At 40.5% G+C, this 17,374-nt stretch overlaps 1 protein-coding gene across 5 annotated transcripts in view; it reads left to right on the top strand.

Moving 5' to 3' along the window:
* LOC126293638 (leucine zipper transcription factor-like protein 1) overlaps window positions 1-17,374 on the top strand; it is a 50,705-nt gene that overhangs the window by 14,117 nt on the left and 19,214 nt on the right. For 2 of the 5 annotated variants that reach the window (XR_007552330.1, XR_007552329.1), the window contains exons 4-6: window positions 2-209; window positions 9,556-9,696; window positions 16,513-16,812. Coding sequence is in view for 3 of the 5 variants with exons in the window: in XM_049986913.1 (XP_049842870.1) it covers window positions 2-209; window positions 9,556-9,696; window positions 16,513-16,647 (484 nt within the window). In the remaining 2 variants the exon portion in view is untranslated. The remainder of the gene's footprint in view (window position 1; window positions 210-9,555; window positions 9,697-16,512; window positions 16,813-17,374) is intronic. The other 3 variants (XM_049986913.1, XM_049986914.1, XM_049986915.1) reach the window with 2 other exon arrangements.

Below are 17,374 nucleotides of genomic sequence, written 5' to 3'. Positions count from 1 at the left end.
GAGAGCAACTGGAGCAGGTGGCAGCACTGGAGGAGACAGGAGTGGCTCCTGAGCGGCCGCTGCCGGCTGGCGGACGGCTGGCCCCGCTCGGCACAGATAGTGGCCAGGACATAGGCGGGGCATCTGCTGCGCTGCTGACCGCAGAGGTGCGGCGACTGGAGGCACACTGCAGCTCCCTGCAGGAGCAGCTGGAGGAGGCTCACCTCCTGGTGAGTGCAGACAGTTTTCACGTGTTCTCACTAAAGTAGTCCTACTTGTTTCGGAATAAGCCTCGGTAACTCCGCAGTTTTGGTCGATCATCACCTGGAAGTACGGTTGAAGAACTTATATTTGAAATGTATAGCTGATGATCGAGTCTCTCATAGTCTCTAATGTTTACTGAGAGGTAGTTAGTATGAACACGTGCAGAGCATAATAGTTCTTATTTATTCATAAGGTAAAACTCTCACAGTACAGATGAAGTGAACATACGGGGAGCACCCAAAAGAAACTGGAATAATGTTGATGCGGGTGGAGCTTGTGCTGTACGAATTTCTGCCGCTAGGAGTTTATAGCGCAACTCACTGTCAGTTCAGTGCCATCTGTGTTGTCGACCTGGCTTTTTCTGTTCATCTGCAGTGCTTGTTTTTGCTAGCACTGTTTTGTTCTTGTTTAATTTTTTAAGATGGCAAGTTTAAATGAAGAACGTGCAGTGTGAAATTTTATTTCCTACTTGGTAAAAATGCTTCTGAAACTGTTCTAAAGTTGAAAACAGCTTACCTAGATGACACTATGGGGAAAACTCAAGTGTGCAAGTGATTTGCTCAATTTAAAAATGGTGATGTGTTAATTGATGACAAACCTCCTTCTGGAGATCCGTCAACAGCCCGAATCAACAAAATGTTTGCCCCCCCCCCCCCCCCCCGCCTCCCCCCCCTCCCCCACTGGTCAGGCCGTCAATCAAACCTTTTATTTGGAAGTGTTCAGTAGATAGAGCAACAGTGTTCGTCAAAACCACGACAACACACCTGCACACACAGCCATCTCTGTTAGACAGTTTTTGCCTTAAAATGGCACGGTTCTGCTGTCCCACGCACCTTACTTGGGCTGACCTGGTTCCATGTGGCTTTCTCTTATTTTCTCGCATGAAAAGGGGTGTGAAAAGACACCAATTTGGAAAAAAAGGGTGGAGCTGTCAATCATTTCTAAAGATTACTGCAAAAAAATGTTGTGAACAGTTGTAGCATCAATGGGACAAATGTATTAGTTGTAATGGAGAGTATTTTGAAGGGGGTAAGGTTGTTTTGTAAACAATTTGAAAATATATAGCTTTTAAAAAATAATTCTGGTATTTTTTGTGGTATCTCCTCATGCGTTTACATAGAAAAAGTCTTAGAACTGTTATTAGTCACAAATATTGTTCAAATGATCCAAAACACATATTCTGATATGAATATAATAGAGGGAAACATTCCACATGGGAAAAATATATCTAAAAACAAAGATGATGTGACTTACCAAACAAAAGCGCTTTTGTTTGGTAAGTCACATCATCTTTGTTTTTAGATATATAAAACACGTATTCTGCAATATAGGAAAAGATAGACTGCTACCTACACATTAAGCTGCATACAGGAGCAATTAAAAGACACTTACTCATGAGCTTTTTGGTAACAGCCTTAGTCAGAAAAAGAAAGAGAAACACACACTGTTCATTCACAAAAGCAAGCACATCTTACGGACACATGGCCACCAACTTGAACACTTCAAACCAGAATGCAGCTGTCACATGGCACAGAAGCAGCAATCTGGAGGGGGTGGGGAAGGGGAAGGGGAAGGGGAAGGAGAAGGAGAAGGAGAAGGAGTAGCAGTAGCAGTAGCAGTGTACAGGTGGGGGAGATGAAAGCACTGTCTGGTGGACCATACAGGAACTAGAATGCCAACAGGCACGGCATCAGGAGATTGTGGGACAGAGAGGTGAGGAAAAAATAAGCAATAAGAAGAGGAGCAGGGAAAGATGGGTGGGTGTGTCGGCAGAAAGCAGCAAACAAAGAGAGTGAGAGATGAGAATGGGGAAGGTGTGATTAGACAGAGGGGGTTGAAACTGTTGGATGAAGGGTGTGGGGACAATATTCTACCATAGGTTGAGGTTGGGATAATTTTGGGACTGGAGAATGTATTGTAAGGATAACTACCATCTGCACAGTCGAGAAAAGCTGGTGGTGGAGGAGGCAAACTGAATGGCTCGGTTAGTGAAGAAGCCATTGAAATCGAGCATGTTATGTTGAGCCACACGATGGTCTACTTTGCTCTAGGCCACAGCTTGGCTGTGAGTGTTTGTTCTGGTGGACAGCCGGTTGGTAGTCATACCAATACAAAAGCTGTGCAATGATTGCAGCAGAGCTGACTTACGACATGACTGCTTTCACAGGTGGTGCGGCCTCTGACAGGATAGGATAAGCCTGTGACAGGACTGGAATAGGAATTGCTGGGTCAGTGGATTGGACAGGTCTCAGTCTTGGGTCTTCCAAAGGGATATAACGCTTGTGGCAAGGGAGTGAGCGTGAGAGTGGCACAGGGAATGGAGCCCCATACACTCCGCCAGACAGCACTCCCCCCCACCTGCACTCTCTATCTCTGTGATCACTCCTTCCACCCCACATGATAGTTGCATTCCGACCCGAGCGGCAGTCATGTGCGCGTGAGGTATGCTTGCTTGTGTGAATGAATGGTGTGTATCTCTCTTTCTTTTTCTGCTGAATGCTGTGGCTGAAAGGTAACGTGTAAGTGTCTTTTAATTGAGCCTGTTCTGCAACCTAATGTGTCATTTTTATGGTAAGTAACAATCTATCTTTTCCTGCGTTGTTGGTATTCCAACCTGGAGTTTCCACTGTTTGGAAACACACATTCTGATTGCTTATTATTCATTGCTATAAAATATGTTCTCTCAGCTCGGTTCACATGAACAGGGATGCAACTGAAAGTGTTCCCAAGGCTGGACTAAAGAACACCCACAGACTAAAAGTGGAATGGACAGAATGAGCGAGAGCTCAGACTGGAGGAAGAGTCAAAACTAAAAGCAGACTGACTGAAAATGGAGTGAGTGTTGGTCCTATATAGATTCAATTTAGAATATCATTAAACTTCGTTAATTTATAATAGTTTACAAATTCAAAAGGTCAGAAAGTTCATCTTTTATTGGCCATTGGTTTTGTCAGTGTATTTTGTTTATATATTATTTCTTATGAGAAGTACCTATTAGGCTAAGCAGTACACATTTATGCCTATGCAGTGGGAATCCCAGATTTGTGACTATGGGATCCATCTTACATGTTAGAATTTAGTTATTGAAAATTTAGTAACTTTTAATTAGACACACTTACTCCTCACTGGATTCAGAAAAGTCTATCTGTCAAAGGTATATCAACATATCCTGAAAAAATGATAGTCTTTTGCTATAACTAACACAGAAAGTTTGGACCAGGTGAAATCTTTAAATAACACTATCTTTTAAACTAATTAATGTAAACCCTTTACTGTAAAGAGAAAGAATAGCTCATTTTATTTGGAAGTCATCTTTCTTTCAGAATTTACCTATTACTTTCCCCTACATCTAACTGTACAAACTTTTATAAGTACAATAACTTTTGATTACCATTGTTTCTGACAGAACTAATTAGCTCATTGGAAATGAAGGACCTGAAAAATAAAGTTATGTGGGGGGCGGGGGGGGGGGATTTGTTGCTACTGTTTTGATAATATGCATCCTATGTGCTTAATGTAGTAAATTTAACATTGGAATTTTGAAAAGAATGTTAGTGAAAATTTTATGTAGTCATTCATGCGTGAAATAGGAGTGCATACACAGTAGCATGGTGTGTATCAACCTGCTCTGTTATGGTGTGAAAAAATGAAACTGCATTTCCAGGTGTGCAACTCAAAAAACTGAGTGAGGTGGCACAGTGGTTAGCCCACTGGACTCGCATTCGGGAAGACAATGGTTCAAACCCATGTCCAGCCATCCCGATTTAGGTTTTCCGTGATTTCCATAAATCGCTTCAGGCAAATGCCAGGGTGATTCCTCTGAAAGGGCAAGGCCTACTTGCTTCCCCATCCTCCCCTAATCTGGCGAGACCAATGACCTCACTGTTTGGTACCACTCTACTTCCTGCCCTCACCGTGCTTCAAGTATCAAATTCATCTTTTCCCACAGGCATGATACAACCTTACCTTCACAGTTGCAGTAGACAGGTTATTGGCAGAAGGCAATGGAACAACTCTGCTTAAATAAGAGTCCACTACAGACTCAACTATGTATATTTTCATGAGCAGAAATTTGCTCCTGTTGGAACACAAAAAGGGGACTATGTTTCCCTTAAAAAAACTCTGACAAAAAGTGGTGAACCAGCTGCCTCAATCCTCATTCCACCTTCCTAACTGAAAGTTTTATTGTACAAACATATTTGTACTCTTTTAACACGGAACATTCTGAATCCTTTTAGCCAGTCTCTGTTTGTGGTTAAGCCCTCATAGACAATATCTCACTGTCTACGTATGACTCTCTCCTTTGTCCCATTGAGTTACAGTACACTCCACTGCCACTGTGCCCTCTCTCACTTACACTGCCCCCTTTTGTCTTTCTTTCCCATTGACACTTTCTCCACCACACCTCTCACCGAGCGAGGTGGCGCAGTGGTTAGACACTGGACTCGCATTCGGGAGGACGACGGTTCAATCCCGCGTCCGGCCATCCTGATTTAGGTTTTCCGTGATTTCCCTAAATCACTCCAGGCAAATGCCAGGATGGTTCCTTTCAAAGGGCACGACCGACTTCCTTCCCCATCCTTCCCTAATCCGATGAGACCGATGACCTCACTGTCTGGTCTCCTTCCCCAAACAAACCAACCAACCAACCAATCCACCACACCTCAGCAACTCAAATATTCTAGGGGACCAAGTTGTTTATCCCCTATGCTCATGTAATTAAAATTTTGGTACAAAATGTGCCCTCCCCTGTACCTACATATTAAAGTTCATCAGTTCAGGAGGTCGAGACCTCAGGCCTTTGTATGATCTCCAATTATCTGTATTTTACATTTCCACTGTCTCCTGTCTGTTTTGTTCTCACAGCTCCTATCCCCACCCATCTGTCTTTGTCTTTTACTGCCACAGCCTCGCTCCACCATTACCATCTTCTCTCTCTCTCTTTGGCTCCTACAGTTGTTGTCTTCATATATCTCTCAGTGATACAGTGTTGCAAGGAGTGTGATAGTGAACTCATGTTCATGTCTTGACCAGCAGATTTACTTGCTCCGTGTAACTATGCATTTTCATTTGGTCTGACATATCTCTGGAAACCTACCAAGGGCTTCTCAAATACACATCATGCATGATCAGTGCTGTATTGTTTTCTAAATTTGGACAGATATCCTGTTAAGTAGGTAGTCACAATATTTTAGTCATATTTGAAGATGGTACTTAGTTTAAAATCATGCCTTGTGTCTGAATGACATTCTGCATAAGGAGATGAATGCTTCATTTGTTAACACCAAATGAAAAACACTGGAGGAAAACAACTTCAAAATTTTAAAATGTAAACTTTCTTGGCTATAAATGTCACAGTTAATAATATGTTCTGGGCTATTATGCTGTGGTTGAACGAATTTCACATTTAAATCCAACATTTCGTCCCCATATGCTGACTACATTTTCAAGAGGGATCGTAACTTCTTTGCATGTCCAATTCACACCCTGGCATGCTACTCACTGCAGCAGAATTCTGTTACATGTGCTCCTGTTCAGTGGGATGGCGTCATATGTTTGAATACCTGGGTGCAATTGGTCGTTGTTGGTTGCCATCATCCACTGTTGCCATCACCCCCTGGTGGAAGACTGGTAACACATCTTCTTTAGCACTAGATGTGAAAGTCCTGGGGTATTTTAAAACCTCTATGGCATCTCAGTATAGTCTTTCATGATATCTGCTTGTGGCACTCAAGTCCAATCAAAATGAATGTGGTGGTCTCACAGCTGCAAAGCATGTTCCATAACAGCTGATCTGCTGATCTTCCCCCCTTTTGTAATTGCCCTTTTGACCTTCTAGTTGTTTTTTGACCATTCTTTTTGTAGTGCCCTCATATGCCTCCCCACAACTACAAGGAATCTATAAATTCCTGCTTTCTGCAGTGGTTGGCACGGATTTGTAGATTACCGTGATGTTCTGTTTTTTCAAGATTTTTCCTATGCAGTCAATAATGTCCTTAATGAATGGCAGGAAAACTTTTGATTTCAACAGTTCTTGTGCATCATTACGATTCCAACGGAATGCTCTTAATGCTCTTTTTACCTTGCTGGACAAATAACCATTCTTGAGCTATGCATTAGTGAAAATGTTTTAATTCTGTATCAAGCAGCTCTGGTTTGCAGATGTTCCTTGCTGTCTTCAACAACATTTCTATGATGCCTCACTTTTGTTGTTCATTGTTTGAATCCCAGTGTAGGTAATGGTCTGTGTGCATGGGTTTTTGGTAAACTGTGTGGCCTAAGCTAACACCTTCTTTCATGAAAACTAGCATATCAAGAAAATTTCTCACTGAGATGTTTGTCAAAGCACCCTAGTTTCTCTCTGCCACGTATCTATAAAATAAACATATCATCCACGTATGAGAGCAAAATATTCGGTTTCTTTTTGACAGTTTCCACGGCGTGCTCCTCGAGTTTTTACTGAAAGAAATTTGCTATAACTCGGCTTGAGGGGCTGCCCATAGCCACACAATCTGTCTTTCCCCGTAGCCACACACCCTGTCTATTCATAGAAATGGTCATTTCATTTGAAATACATGTTTGTGAGGCAATGTTTAAACATTTCTGCAATATTGGGAGAAAAAAAGCTGTCATGACGTCTCACTGAGCGGAGCCATACTAAATAGCTGTACCACATCAATACTTAAAGTAGTAAATGAGTTTTGCTATTTGGGGAGCAAAATAACTGATGATGGTCAAAGTAGAGGGGATATAAAATGTAGACTGGCAATGGCAAGGAAAGCGTTTCTGAAGAAGAGGAATTTGTTAACATAGAGTATAGATTTAAGTGTCAGGAAGTCGTTTCTGAAAGTATTTGTATGGAGTGTAGCCATGTATGGAAGTGAAACATGGACGACAAATAATTTGGACAAGAAGAGAATAGAATCTTTCAAAATGTGGTGCTACAGAAGAATGCTGAAGATTAGATGGGTAGATCACATAGCTAATGAAGAGGTATTGAATAGAATAGGGGAGAAGAGGAGTTTGTGGCACAACTTGACTAGAAGAAGGGGCCGGTTGGTAGGGCATGTTCTGAGGCATCAAGGGATCACAAATTTAGCATTGGAGGGCAGCGTGGAGGGTAAAAATCATAGAGAGAGACAAAGAGATGAATACTCTAAGCAGATTCAGAAGGATGTAGTTTGCAGTAAGTACTGAGAGAAGAAGCAGCTTGTACAGGATAGAGTAGCATGGAGAGCTGCATCAAACCAGTCTCAGGACTGAAGACCACAACAACAACAACAACAACAACAACAACAACACAACAACACAACAACACATCAACACTAACTAATATGTCTTCTGGCTGAACCACTATGGTGTTTGATTTACTGACGAAATGTGCTGAATTCTTGATATACACTATGTGATCAAAAGTAGCAGGACACCCCCGAAAACATACTTTTTCATATTGGGTGCATTGTGCTGCCACCTACTGCCAGGTATTCCATATCAGTGCCCTCAGTAGTCATTAGACATCGTGAGAGAGCAGAATGGGGTGCTCCGTGGAACTCACAGACTTCAAACGTGGCCAGGTGATTGGGTGTCACTTGTGTCATACATCTGTATGTGATTTCCACACTCCTAAACATCCCCAGGTCCACTGTTGGAGTGGAAATGTGAAGGAACATGTACAACACAAAAGTGTACAGGTTGACCTCTCTTGTTAACTGACAAAGACTGTCGACAGTTGAAAAGGGTCGTAATGTGTAATAGGCAGACATCTATCTAGACCATCACACAAGAATTCCAAACTGCATCAGGATCCACTGCAAGTGCTATGACAGTTAGGCGAGAGGTGAGAAAACTTGGATTTCATGGTCGATTGGCTGCTCATAAGCTACACATCTCACCACTGGTAAATGCCAAATGACACCTTGCTTGGTGTAAGGAGCATAAACATTGGATGATTGAGTAGTGGAAAAACGTTGTGTGGAGTGAAGAATCATGGCACACAATGTGGCGATCCGATGGCAGGGTGTGGATGTGGCAAATACCTGGTGAACGTCATCTGACAGCATGTGTAGTGCCAACAGTAAAATTCGGAGGTGGTGGTGTTATGGTGTGGCCATGTATTTCATGAAGGAGGCTTGCACCCATTGTTGTTTTGTGTGGCACTATCACAGCACAGACCTGCATTGATGTTTTAAGAACCTTGTTGCTTTCCACTCATGAAGAGCAATTCGGGGATGGTGATTGATCTTTCAAGACGTTCGAGCACCTGTTCAATAATGCACGGCCTGTGGCGGAGTGGTTACGCGACAATAACATCCCTGTAATGGACTGGACTGCACAGAATCCTGACCTGAATCCTATGGAACACCTTTGGGATGTTTTGGAATGCCGATTTTGTGCCAGGCCTCACCAACTGACATCGATACCTCTTCCTCACTGCAGCACTCCATGAAGAATGGGCTGTCATTCCCCAAGAAACCTTCCAGCACCTGATTGAACATATGCTTGTGAGAGTGGAAGCTGTCATCAAGGCTGAGGGTGAACCAACACCATATTGAATTCCAGCATTACCAATGGAGAGTGCCATGAACTTGTAAGTCATTTTCAGCCAGGTTTCCGGATACTTTTGATCACGTAGTGTATGAAACCAACTGGTCCACATGTGCCCATAATAATAGTTTCAGGAACTTGACAATTGAATAGTGGACAAACCATGGCACTCACTATAGGTCTTAGAGGAACACAGTCTTTGTGCACCTTTGGCAACCTGTAAAGTCTTGGTGGTAGCACTACTGCATTGAACAGACTTCAAAATTGTGTTGGAACAGTTTAAGAATGTCTGGATCTTTATGTGGTCATAGCTGAAATGAAACTACACTATTACGATCTAGAAATAAAGCTGTAGTTCAGGTAGTGGGATGATGAAAGCTTACAACTTGTGGTGTTTCAAGGTACCACATGGAAACACAGCCACACATAACAATGTAGAATGTAGCATATACAATGTTTAAAAAAATTTCCAGCCTGAAATAAAAATGTGTTGCAGCTATGTGCACAGTCTCCTGTTGCAACCAGTGTCAAATTATTTCAAAAGTGACTGGTTCCCCAGTGACCCATTGTTAGTGCTGTACTGCAAGTACCCTGGAGGATTTGAGGAGAGAAATGAGCAGAAGTAAAATACTGACTGGATACTGGTTGTCGGTGCTTTTAGTTTTGAGTCCTTACAACTGTTACTACTGTCTTAGTGTTGCAGCTTGTTTCTGTGTTTAGCTGATGACTTGTAAAAACTGTATATGTGGTGTTCTCATCTCATCTCAGGCTCAGGTTAGGCAGCAGCAGATAATCCGCCTGAACGACGAACTGGACTCTGTGAGAGAGAAGCTCGCCGTGGCTGCCGCCTCTTCTCAACTCGCCAAGGAACAGCAGGAGGCCACGGTCCGCAGTGACCGCATCCCCGAGGTGAGTTGCATGACATCTGACCATAGATTCACGTAGATGACACACGCTCCTGTCTCTGTCATGTTGTGGTTTTAAACTGATTCTAAGTCACATTACAGAGGTCAGAAAGCCAAGTGTAAAGAGGAGCCAACAGTTACGGTTTTCCTCATTTGTAGCTGAATGATTTTAATAAATGAATGACTCGATGTACTACTGTTCCATATATAATGATACAGTTAACCTAATTTGACCAATTTTTAATACACTCATTATATGAAGGCGTACTGAAAATTAATCCCTCTAAAGTATTCAGGTGAAAGCTCTTAAAGCTTTTAAATGAAACAAATGGTATTAAGATCCTGCATATTTATTTTTCATGTCTACATATTTGCAGCTGTCTGCCACTAGAGGACTATGTCGGTGCACCAGAAACAGCATGCTGTAAATGAGTTTCTAATCACAGAAGAGTTTGTCCGTACACAGAACACACTCTCCTTCATCTTGACAATGCCAAACCACACACAAGCTCTCTCACATTCGCAACAGTCTGATGCCTCGGGTTCACTGTCATCGATCATCCTCCGTACAATTCTGACTTGGCACCATCCGATTTATCTGTTTCTAAAACTTAGAGAACACCTCCGAGGACTTCGCTGTGGTAGTGATGAAGTGGTGCAAGCAGAGGTGAGGCTGTGATTGTGAACAAAGTAAAACTTTCTACAGTGACAGTGTCATCAAACAGTCTCTCATTGACCAGGGTGACTATGTTGTGAAATAAATATGTAGACATGAAGAATAAAGACGTAGAATGTTAATAAAGTCCATTTTATTTAAGCAGCCTTAAGAATTTTCACATAAAAAATTTTAAGCTATTCTTTTTCAGCACATGCTCACACTTTTTACATTTGGTGAGGCAAAAAGGTAATGTTTAAAACGTTGACAATTTTCTTACAGACAACACAGTTATGCTTCTGTAGTGAATTTCTGTTTCTGTTGCACTGTTGAGTCATGCAGTTCACCACTTCCACAAGAGTGGAAGATGAAATAGATGTGAAATGGTTTACAAAGATCAGCCAAAAAGTTAATGCCTTCTAAATAAAGTTTATTAAGAGAAACACTTGGATTTGGCACTATTCTGCAGAGCTTCTTCCCCAATCCACTGTGGTAGTAACTTGGTGCATCAACAGATGCCAGTACTGCAGTTGCTTGCAAAATGGTCAACATTGACGTTTATATTAGGTAGCGCTCTGTGATAGAATTTTTTAATGCAAAAGGTGAAATGCCCATTGGCATCCATGAAAGACTGAAAAATATGTACAGTGATTGAACATTGGATATCAGCACTGTTAGACAATTTGTTCATCACTGTAACTATACTGAAGGGGCGAATACCATCAACTGACAAAATGTGGAGTGACAGGCCGGTGATTGCAGTGAGTTGACACAACATTCAGTGAGTCAATGACATTATACGTGGTGACTGCGCAGGATTTTTATTGCATTATCTCCCTCAGTAAAGGCAGCTTGATGATGGCCATTCAGCAACTGAAATACTCAAAGGTTTGTGCTACTTGGTTACAAGGAATGTTAACTGACCAGAATAAAGAGACAAGAAAAACAATTGCCTCCCAACCCTTGCAGCGCTTCTGTCTGGAAGGAGAGGAGTTTCTGGGAAAAATTGTGGCTGGAGATGAATCATGGGTTCACTTTTTGGACCAGAATCATAGAGGCAGTCAATGGACTAACATAACAAATACTCACACAAGAAGATAAAGTTCAAAACTGTGCTACCAGCAGGGAAGTTATGGCTGCAGTATTCTGTGAAGCAGAGGGAAGGGTGCACATTAAATTTGGTCCAATATGTCAGAACCCTCAAATAGCTTACGGCACATCTTCATTGACTTCGACCAACAAAAGCTGTTGTGGATATTCTTCTTAATTGCACGATGATGCGAGGCCAGACATTGGTTGTCACACCACTGAAGACATTTGAAAACTTCATGGGAAGTCTTGCTACATCCCCCGTGCAGCACTGAGCAGGCATCATCAGACTTCCATCTGTTCGGGCCACTAAAAGTTGCTTGTCATGGCATTTACTTTGAAGGTGAGGCGGCCATGAAAACATCTGTCCATCAGTGGCTTTGGAAGAAGGACTGTGCGCTTCATCTTGCTGGCATATGTGCTCTTGGTAAAAGATAGACCAAAATTGTGGAAATGAATGTAGATTATATTCAAAATTCTTAAATTAAGTGTCAGTATTGTGGTGTTCAACCTATGTAATTGCATTTTGAGATTCTTGACTGACTGTTGTACTAAGCTCTTATAACAAATAGCATCAATTTATATCCATAATGTCTGGCTTTTACAATAAATAAGCATTTATGTTTTGTGACTTTTGCTTACCAAGTACAGATACCAAAACAATATTAAAATCAGAAGTAGCACATTGGAAAATGTCGGTGAACGAGAAAACTCTTGTAGTGGATGAGATATTAACATTCTCTCATCTCAAAATCTTACACATTCATTGAGTTTTAGATCTGAGGACCAACATACATTCTAACTTTCAGTATGCGGACATATCTCTGAAAGGGTTTTGAATAATGCTTGCTGCATAGCTTTGTGTAATTTTTTGGTTTAAAATTCACACTTTTCAAAGTCATTCCTTTGTACTTCACCAGCAGAAAAACTGTAACTGGTTTTGAGATGAAGTCAAAATAATTTATGAAACTGAACAGAAAACAGAAGAAAGGAAGGACCATATAATTAATTTTTCATAAATTTTCACCCATATTTTTGCAAGGTATTTATTTTCACTAAAGTTCAGACACTTGTATGCAATGTAACGGATATACAGGGTGAACCAGAACCCTGCAGACAAGCTTTCAAATTTAGTAGTATGAACCAATCCAAATTGTCTACTAAACATGTTATCTAAAATGTGTACCTTAAGAGGTATGAGAATTTGTTCAGTAGAAGAGATGTGTTTCACAGTAGCAAAGAAGAACTAGTGGTAACCGCCATGCTTACTGGACTTTTTTCCTTGTTTTCATTCACATTGCCACCTATGAAAGTTTGTCAGTGGAGTTCTGGTTCATCGTATATAATGATGCTTCTTGTTTAATTCATAATAATTTAATTCCAAAAAATACTCTCAAACAGAAGAACATTCACATCTGCTAACCATATCATTCTGTAACTTCAACATGCAAATTCGCTCAATATCGAAGAACATATTCATGAATGTTTTTGTATTTTTTAAACAGCTTTGCCCATGGAATGAAATATTTCTTCCTTTCACTTATCTTTTGGAGCAAGCAAACATTTCACAAGATTTTATCATTGTAATAAAGACACTCTTACAGAAAATACTAAAACTAAGACAAAGTGAACATCGAAACTTCCTGGCAGATTAAAACTGTGAGCCAGACCGAGACTTGAACACGGGACCTTCGCCTTTTGTGGGCAAGTGCTCTACCACTCTGCTGCAGAGTGAAAGTGAACATCATTGCAGATGTCACCAAATGAATGCTGCCTGAGTCACTTTCAGTGTTATTTAATTGCAGTCCAGTAGGCAATTAATTATTACTACTTTATTCATACATTTGGTCAAGCTCTGTGACAAAATAAAAGCCTGTTTGTTGTTATGCTGATTGCATTTCAGTTTTTGAATTTTTTTTATGCATCCTCAGTAGCAAATTTTTGTGGTCCTTTCTTGCCGCCTGTCATGAACCCACGTATGGTTTGCACATTTTCATTCTCCATGTAGAACTTCATATCTGTGATTGTTGTGCCCATATCTGCTATACTTGTGTTGCACTCTTTATTAGAGACTAACTGAAAAACTGGCATTGCCCAGTTATTTATTTATAGCTATATCTGAGACTTTGCATGTGTGGAATTTATGGCTTATAAAGCATTTTGTTTGCAGCTTGGAAGTAGTATGATTGGGGGACATGAATGAAGAGCTTTCTTGTTTCACTAATATTGGAGAGAGTCACATAGGCTGTTTCAAATGCGACTGACATTAAGGTCCATATCCACAGCATGTAGCGTCTGGCCTTGTGCTATGTTTATGGTCATGGCATACCATTAGTTCACCAGGCATTGAACACATGTGAAGCAAAACGGTAAATTGTTAGGAAAAAAACTAACTTGCCTGCACCACCTTTCTGTCAAGATTTCTACTTCTGTGATGTTACATTGGAGAGAAATAACTTTAAGCTCTGTGAGCGAATGTTTCTGGAGAATGAGATAACGCACAATGCCTTCAATCATAGTTTCGTCATGCCTTGCTTTGGAAATAATTTTCAAAGAGTAAGTTAAAGTCTGATGTTCTTGAGCTGCCTCATGATCTTCAGTGGATTCTTGAGACAGCATAGTCCTCAGTCTTTTATGCATTTCTATGTATTCAGAAAGAATCAACCATCTTCTAGGCATTTTAATTCGTGAACAAAAGAAAATCAAAATATAGTGAGTAGCTACTTAAACTTAATAAATATGTTTTTCCTAGAAAAGAATACAAATAAAACTTATCAAAAGAAGCCAAACAATATCAAGTTTTTAACACACAAATGGCCAAGTAAATCCAGTGTTAGTTTATATTTGTAAAGATAAGATTGCAGCACTTAATTCTGTCACTGATGTAAGTTTCCAAAAATACATCAGTCCCTGAGTTAAAAAAACTAACAGCACCATCTATTGGTTCCTAGGCGTAATATGCCATGAGGAATAAACACTGATAATACTAAGCTGAGCAGACGATTTGAGATAATACTTTAAATTATGATATCAGTTCTTTACTCGGTTCCAGTTTTGATGAAATAAAGCCTATGCCTTGCCCCAAACTAGCCTCATGTTAGCTACAGAAAACCCATCAAAATTGGTCTGGTAGCTTTGGGGATAAGCTTGTTCAAACAGACACACATGGTGGCTTTACTGTTTTATTTTTGATATATATGCCATCATATGTTGTTTTTTATACGCTGCTGTCTGGGTCATGATATGTTGTAAGCACATAACATAACTTTTTATGTTGTTCTATATGGAGTTTTTTGTAGAGAAGACGAAAACTTTAAATATGTTGATACGAGGGTAAACCCAAAAGAAAGGTCTCCGCAGTGTTGGGAACACAGAAAATGTCTTTGCTGCTGTTGGCCACATTCTTCTGACTGGTGCTCCCCCTTCTCCCAAATGAGCGTGCAGTCTCTTCTCTGGGGATTCTCAGTTTCGGCTTGGCATCCATCAAGAAGATGCCACTCCCAAATGTGAAGTAGTGCACTTATTTGGTTTTTGAATGCAGAAGGCATTGAACTGATTTAAATTCATCACCAGTTGGTGTAAGTGTATGGAATGTCATGCACAGATGTCAAAAATGTTCAGAACTAGAGTAGAGATACTGGAGTTCATGATGAACTAATTAACGAGTGAGTGCCAATTTCTGACTAGATAGCAATGAAGGTTAAGTGAACTGTGTGTAAAGGTCAATGGATCACTCTGGATGATTTGGCATTTTGACTTCTGAGGTTTCTCAAAGTACCATTCACAGAGTTTTAATGCAAAAGCTGCAGTATCGAAAGGTGTGCATAAGAGGGGTATCGTGAATGCTGAAGGGAGACCATAAATGCCAATGAGTTGATTCTTCCCGTGAATTTCTTTGTTGCTATGCAGACAAAAATGACAACTTTTTGCAATCAGTTGTCACAGGAGAGGAAGCCTGGACTTCCGCTTTACACCCGAGACCAAACAATAATCTCACAAACTGCAGCTTTCCTCCTCACCCAAGTTGCAAAAAATAGACACCGTCTGCTGGTAATGTCATAACAGCTGAATTTTGGGATCAAAAAGGGGTATTACTGGTCAACTTTGTGCCTGTTGGGATCATAAGAAACACTGGTAGATACTGTGAAAGACTGAATAATTCAACAAGCAATTCAGAACTGGAGAAGAGGAATGCCGAGCGAGGGCATAAGCATACTCCGTGACAACACTCACCCACATGTTACCCTTCAAACAGTTTGAATGGAAATTCATCACCTGTACATGCTGTAGTCTGGTCGTGGCACCCAACGACTACCACCTTATCCCTAAGTTTAAGGAACATTTGGCTGGAAGGCAGTTCAGCTCCAACAGTGAAGTGAAAGATGAGGTTCAGTGCTTCCTCAAGGATGTAGTGGCAAACTGGTATGACATGGACATACAGAAAGTGTCACATCGTCTACAAAAATACATTGTCTAAAATGACAATAATATAGAAAAGTAGATAAATATTCACTCTTTAATATAACATAAATATTATAGAAAATTAACTTTTCTCTAAAATAATAGGAAACTCTACTGTTGGATTACCCTCATATGAAGGGCTTATTTCAATAGCGGTACATGTCCATTACCTCCACTATTCTGTCTATAATGCTTCTGAAATTAATGAGCCAAACAAACAGAAAGAAAGGTTCATCTCTAGCAAGAAGCCATATGCTTGAATATTTCTGGTATCTCAACTGCAGATTTTTCAGCACTCATTAATGTTTAGGACTTTGTATTTCAATATGAACAAAAATGGGCTTGTACCACTATTGAAATAAGCCCTTCATATATCATCTGTGTGAGTGGATCAATACTGGTAATACACTGAATGTCAAAAATGGGTATATCAAAAAGAGTGGTTTTTATTTCAAAAAAACTGGATAAGTGCAAGTAGTACTCATGGTCTGAGGGTTGCCAAATTGTCAAGATCCTACTGTATTTTGTAAGTAGTGTTTTTGCACTAAAGTTGTTTATACAGTGACTTTAAACTCTGGTGTTTGTGTTAAGTATCACTGGTATTTCCAATTTTAGCTGGAGGAGCAGATCTCACAGCTATCTCTCAGTCTGTCAGACAGTGAAACTGTGAGAACCGATGTTGAGCACCAGCTGGCGGACACGAGGGAGGAACTCGAGGCTATGAAGTCGAGACTGACACTGGCGGAGAAGGTGACGGGAATTCCTTTGTTACAAAAATGCACGACCATCGCAGGGACATGTGCCTTTCTACAGTAGCCATTGCCACACTCGAGAACTTTCTATTTGGCACGTGGTACTTGCTTTAGAAAACAAAGCACACAGCACTGTTTCACTCACTCTGCTGCCTGCTGACAGGTAAGTCTGTTACTTCTGCACTGGTGCTTGTGAAACCTGACCTGTTTATAGGTCTGGCACATTTATCTTTCTCTCTTCCTTTGTCATTTTTAATAGTGACATTGCTTCATTGGTGAAATTTACTCAAAACATAATAAAAACAAATAGATGCATAGAAAACCTAAAACCACTTCTAGCACATTTTTGTCTGTAATCTCACATCAATTTTCTGCATAAATATCTCATTGTTCTGTACTGCCAATAATAAACTTTGTTTGTGTGCATTTCATCACGAGAGTGTACCAAGGTGATTTTGCGACAAAAGCGAAGTTGCTGCCCATTCCCATGTAAAATTACTTTTCACCAATTTTTTCTACAGTTAGCCAATTTAATAATTTTGTAAAAACGTTTAATGAAAAGGAAGATTTATTGAAAATAGTTACTGTCACCAGTAGTCCTGCACAGTGATTTCTCATGTCATTTGTGCCACAAAAGTGATGGGATGTTTACGTGTCGAAGTATCAGCAGATGTTGAAGATGCCGACTGCTCTCCTGTAAGTGGTTCGAACACACAATATGCAGG

Source organism: Schistocerca gregaria, chromosome 10 (genome assembly GCF_023897955.1).
Source record: "Schistocerca gregaria isolate iqSchGreg1 chromosome 10, iqSchGreg1.2, whole genome shotgun sequence".
NCBI classification, from domain to species: domain Eukaryota; kingdom Metazoa; phylum Arthropoda; class Insecta; order Orthoptera; family Acrididae; genus Schistocerca; species Schistocerca gregaria.
The sequence above is the reverse complement of the archived record's forward strand: the minus strand, read 5'-3'. Positions and strand labels throughout refer to the sequence as shown.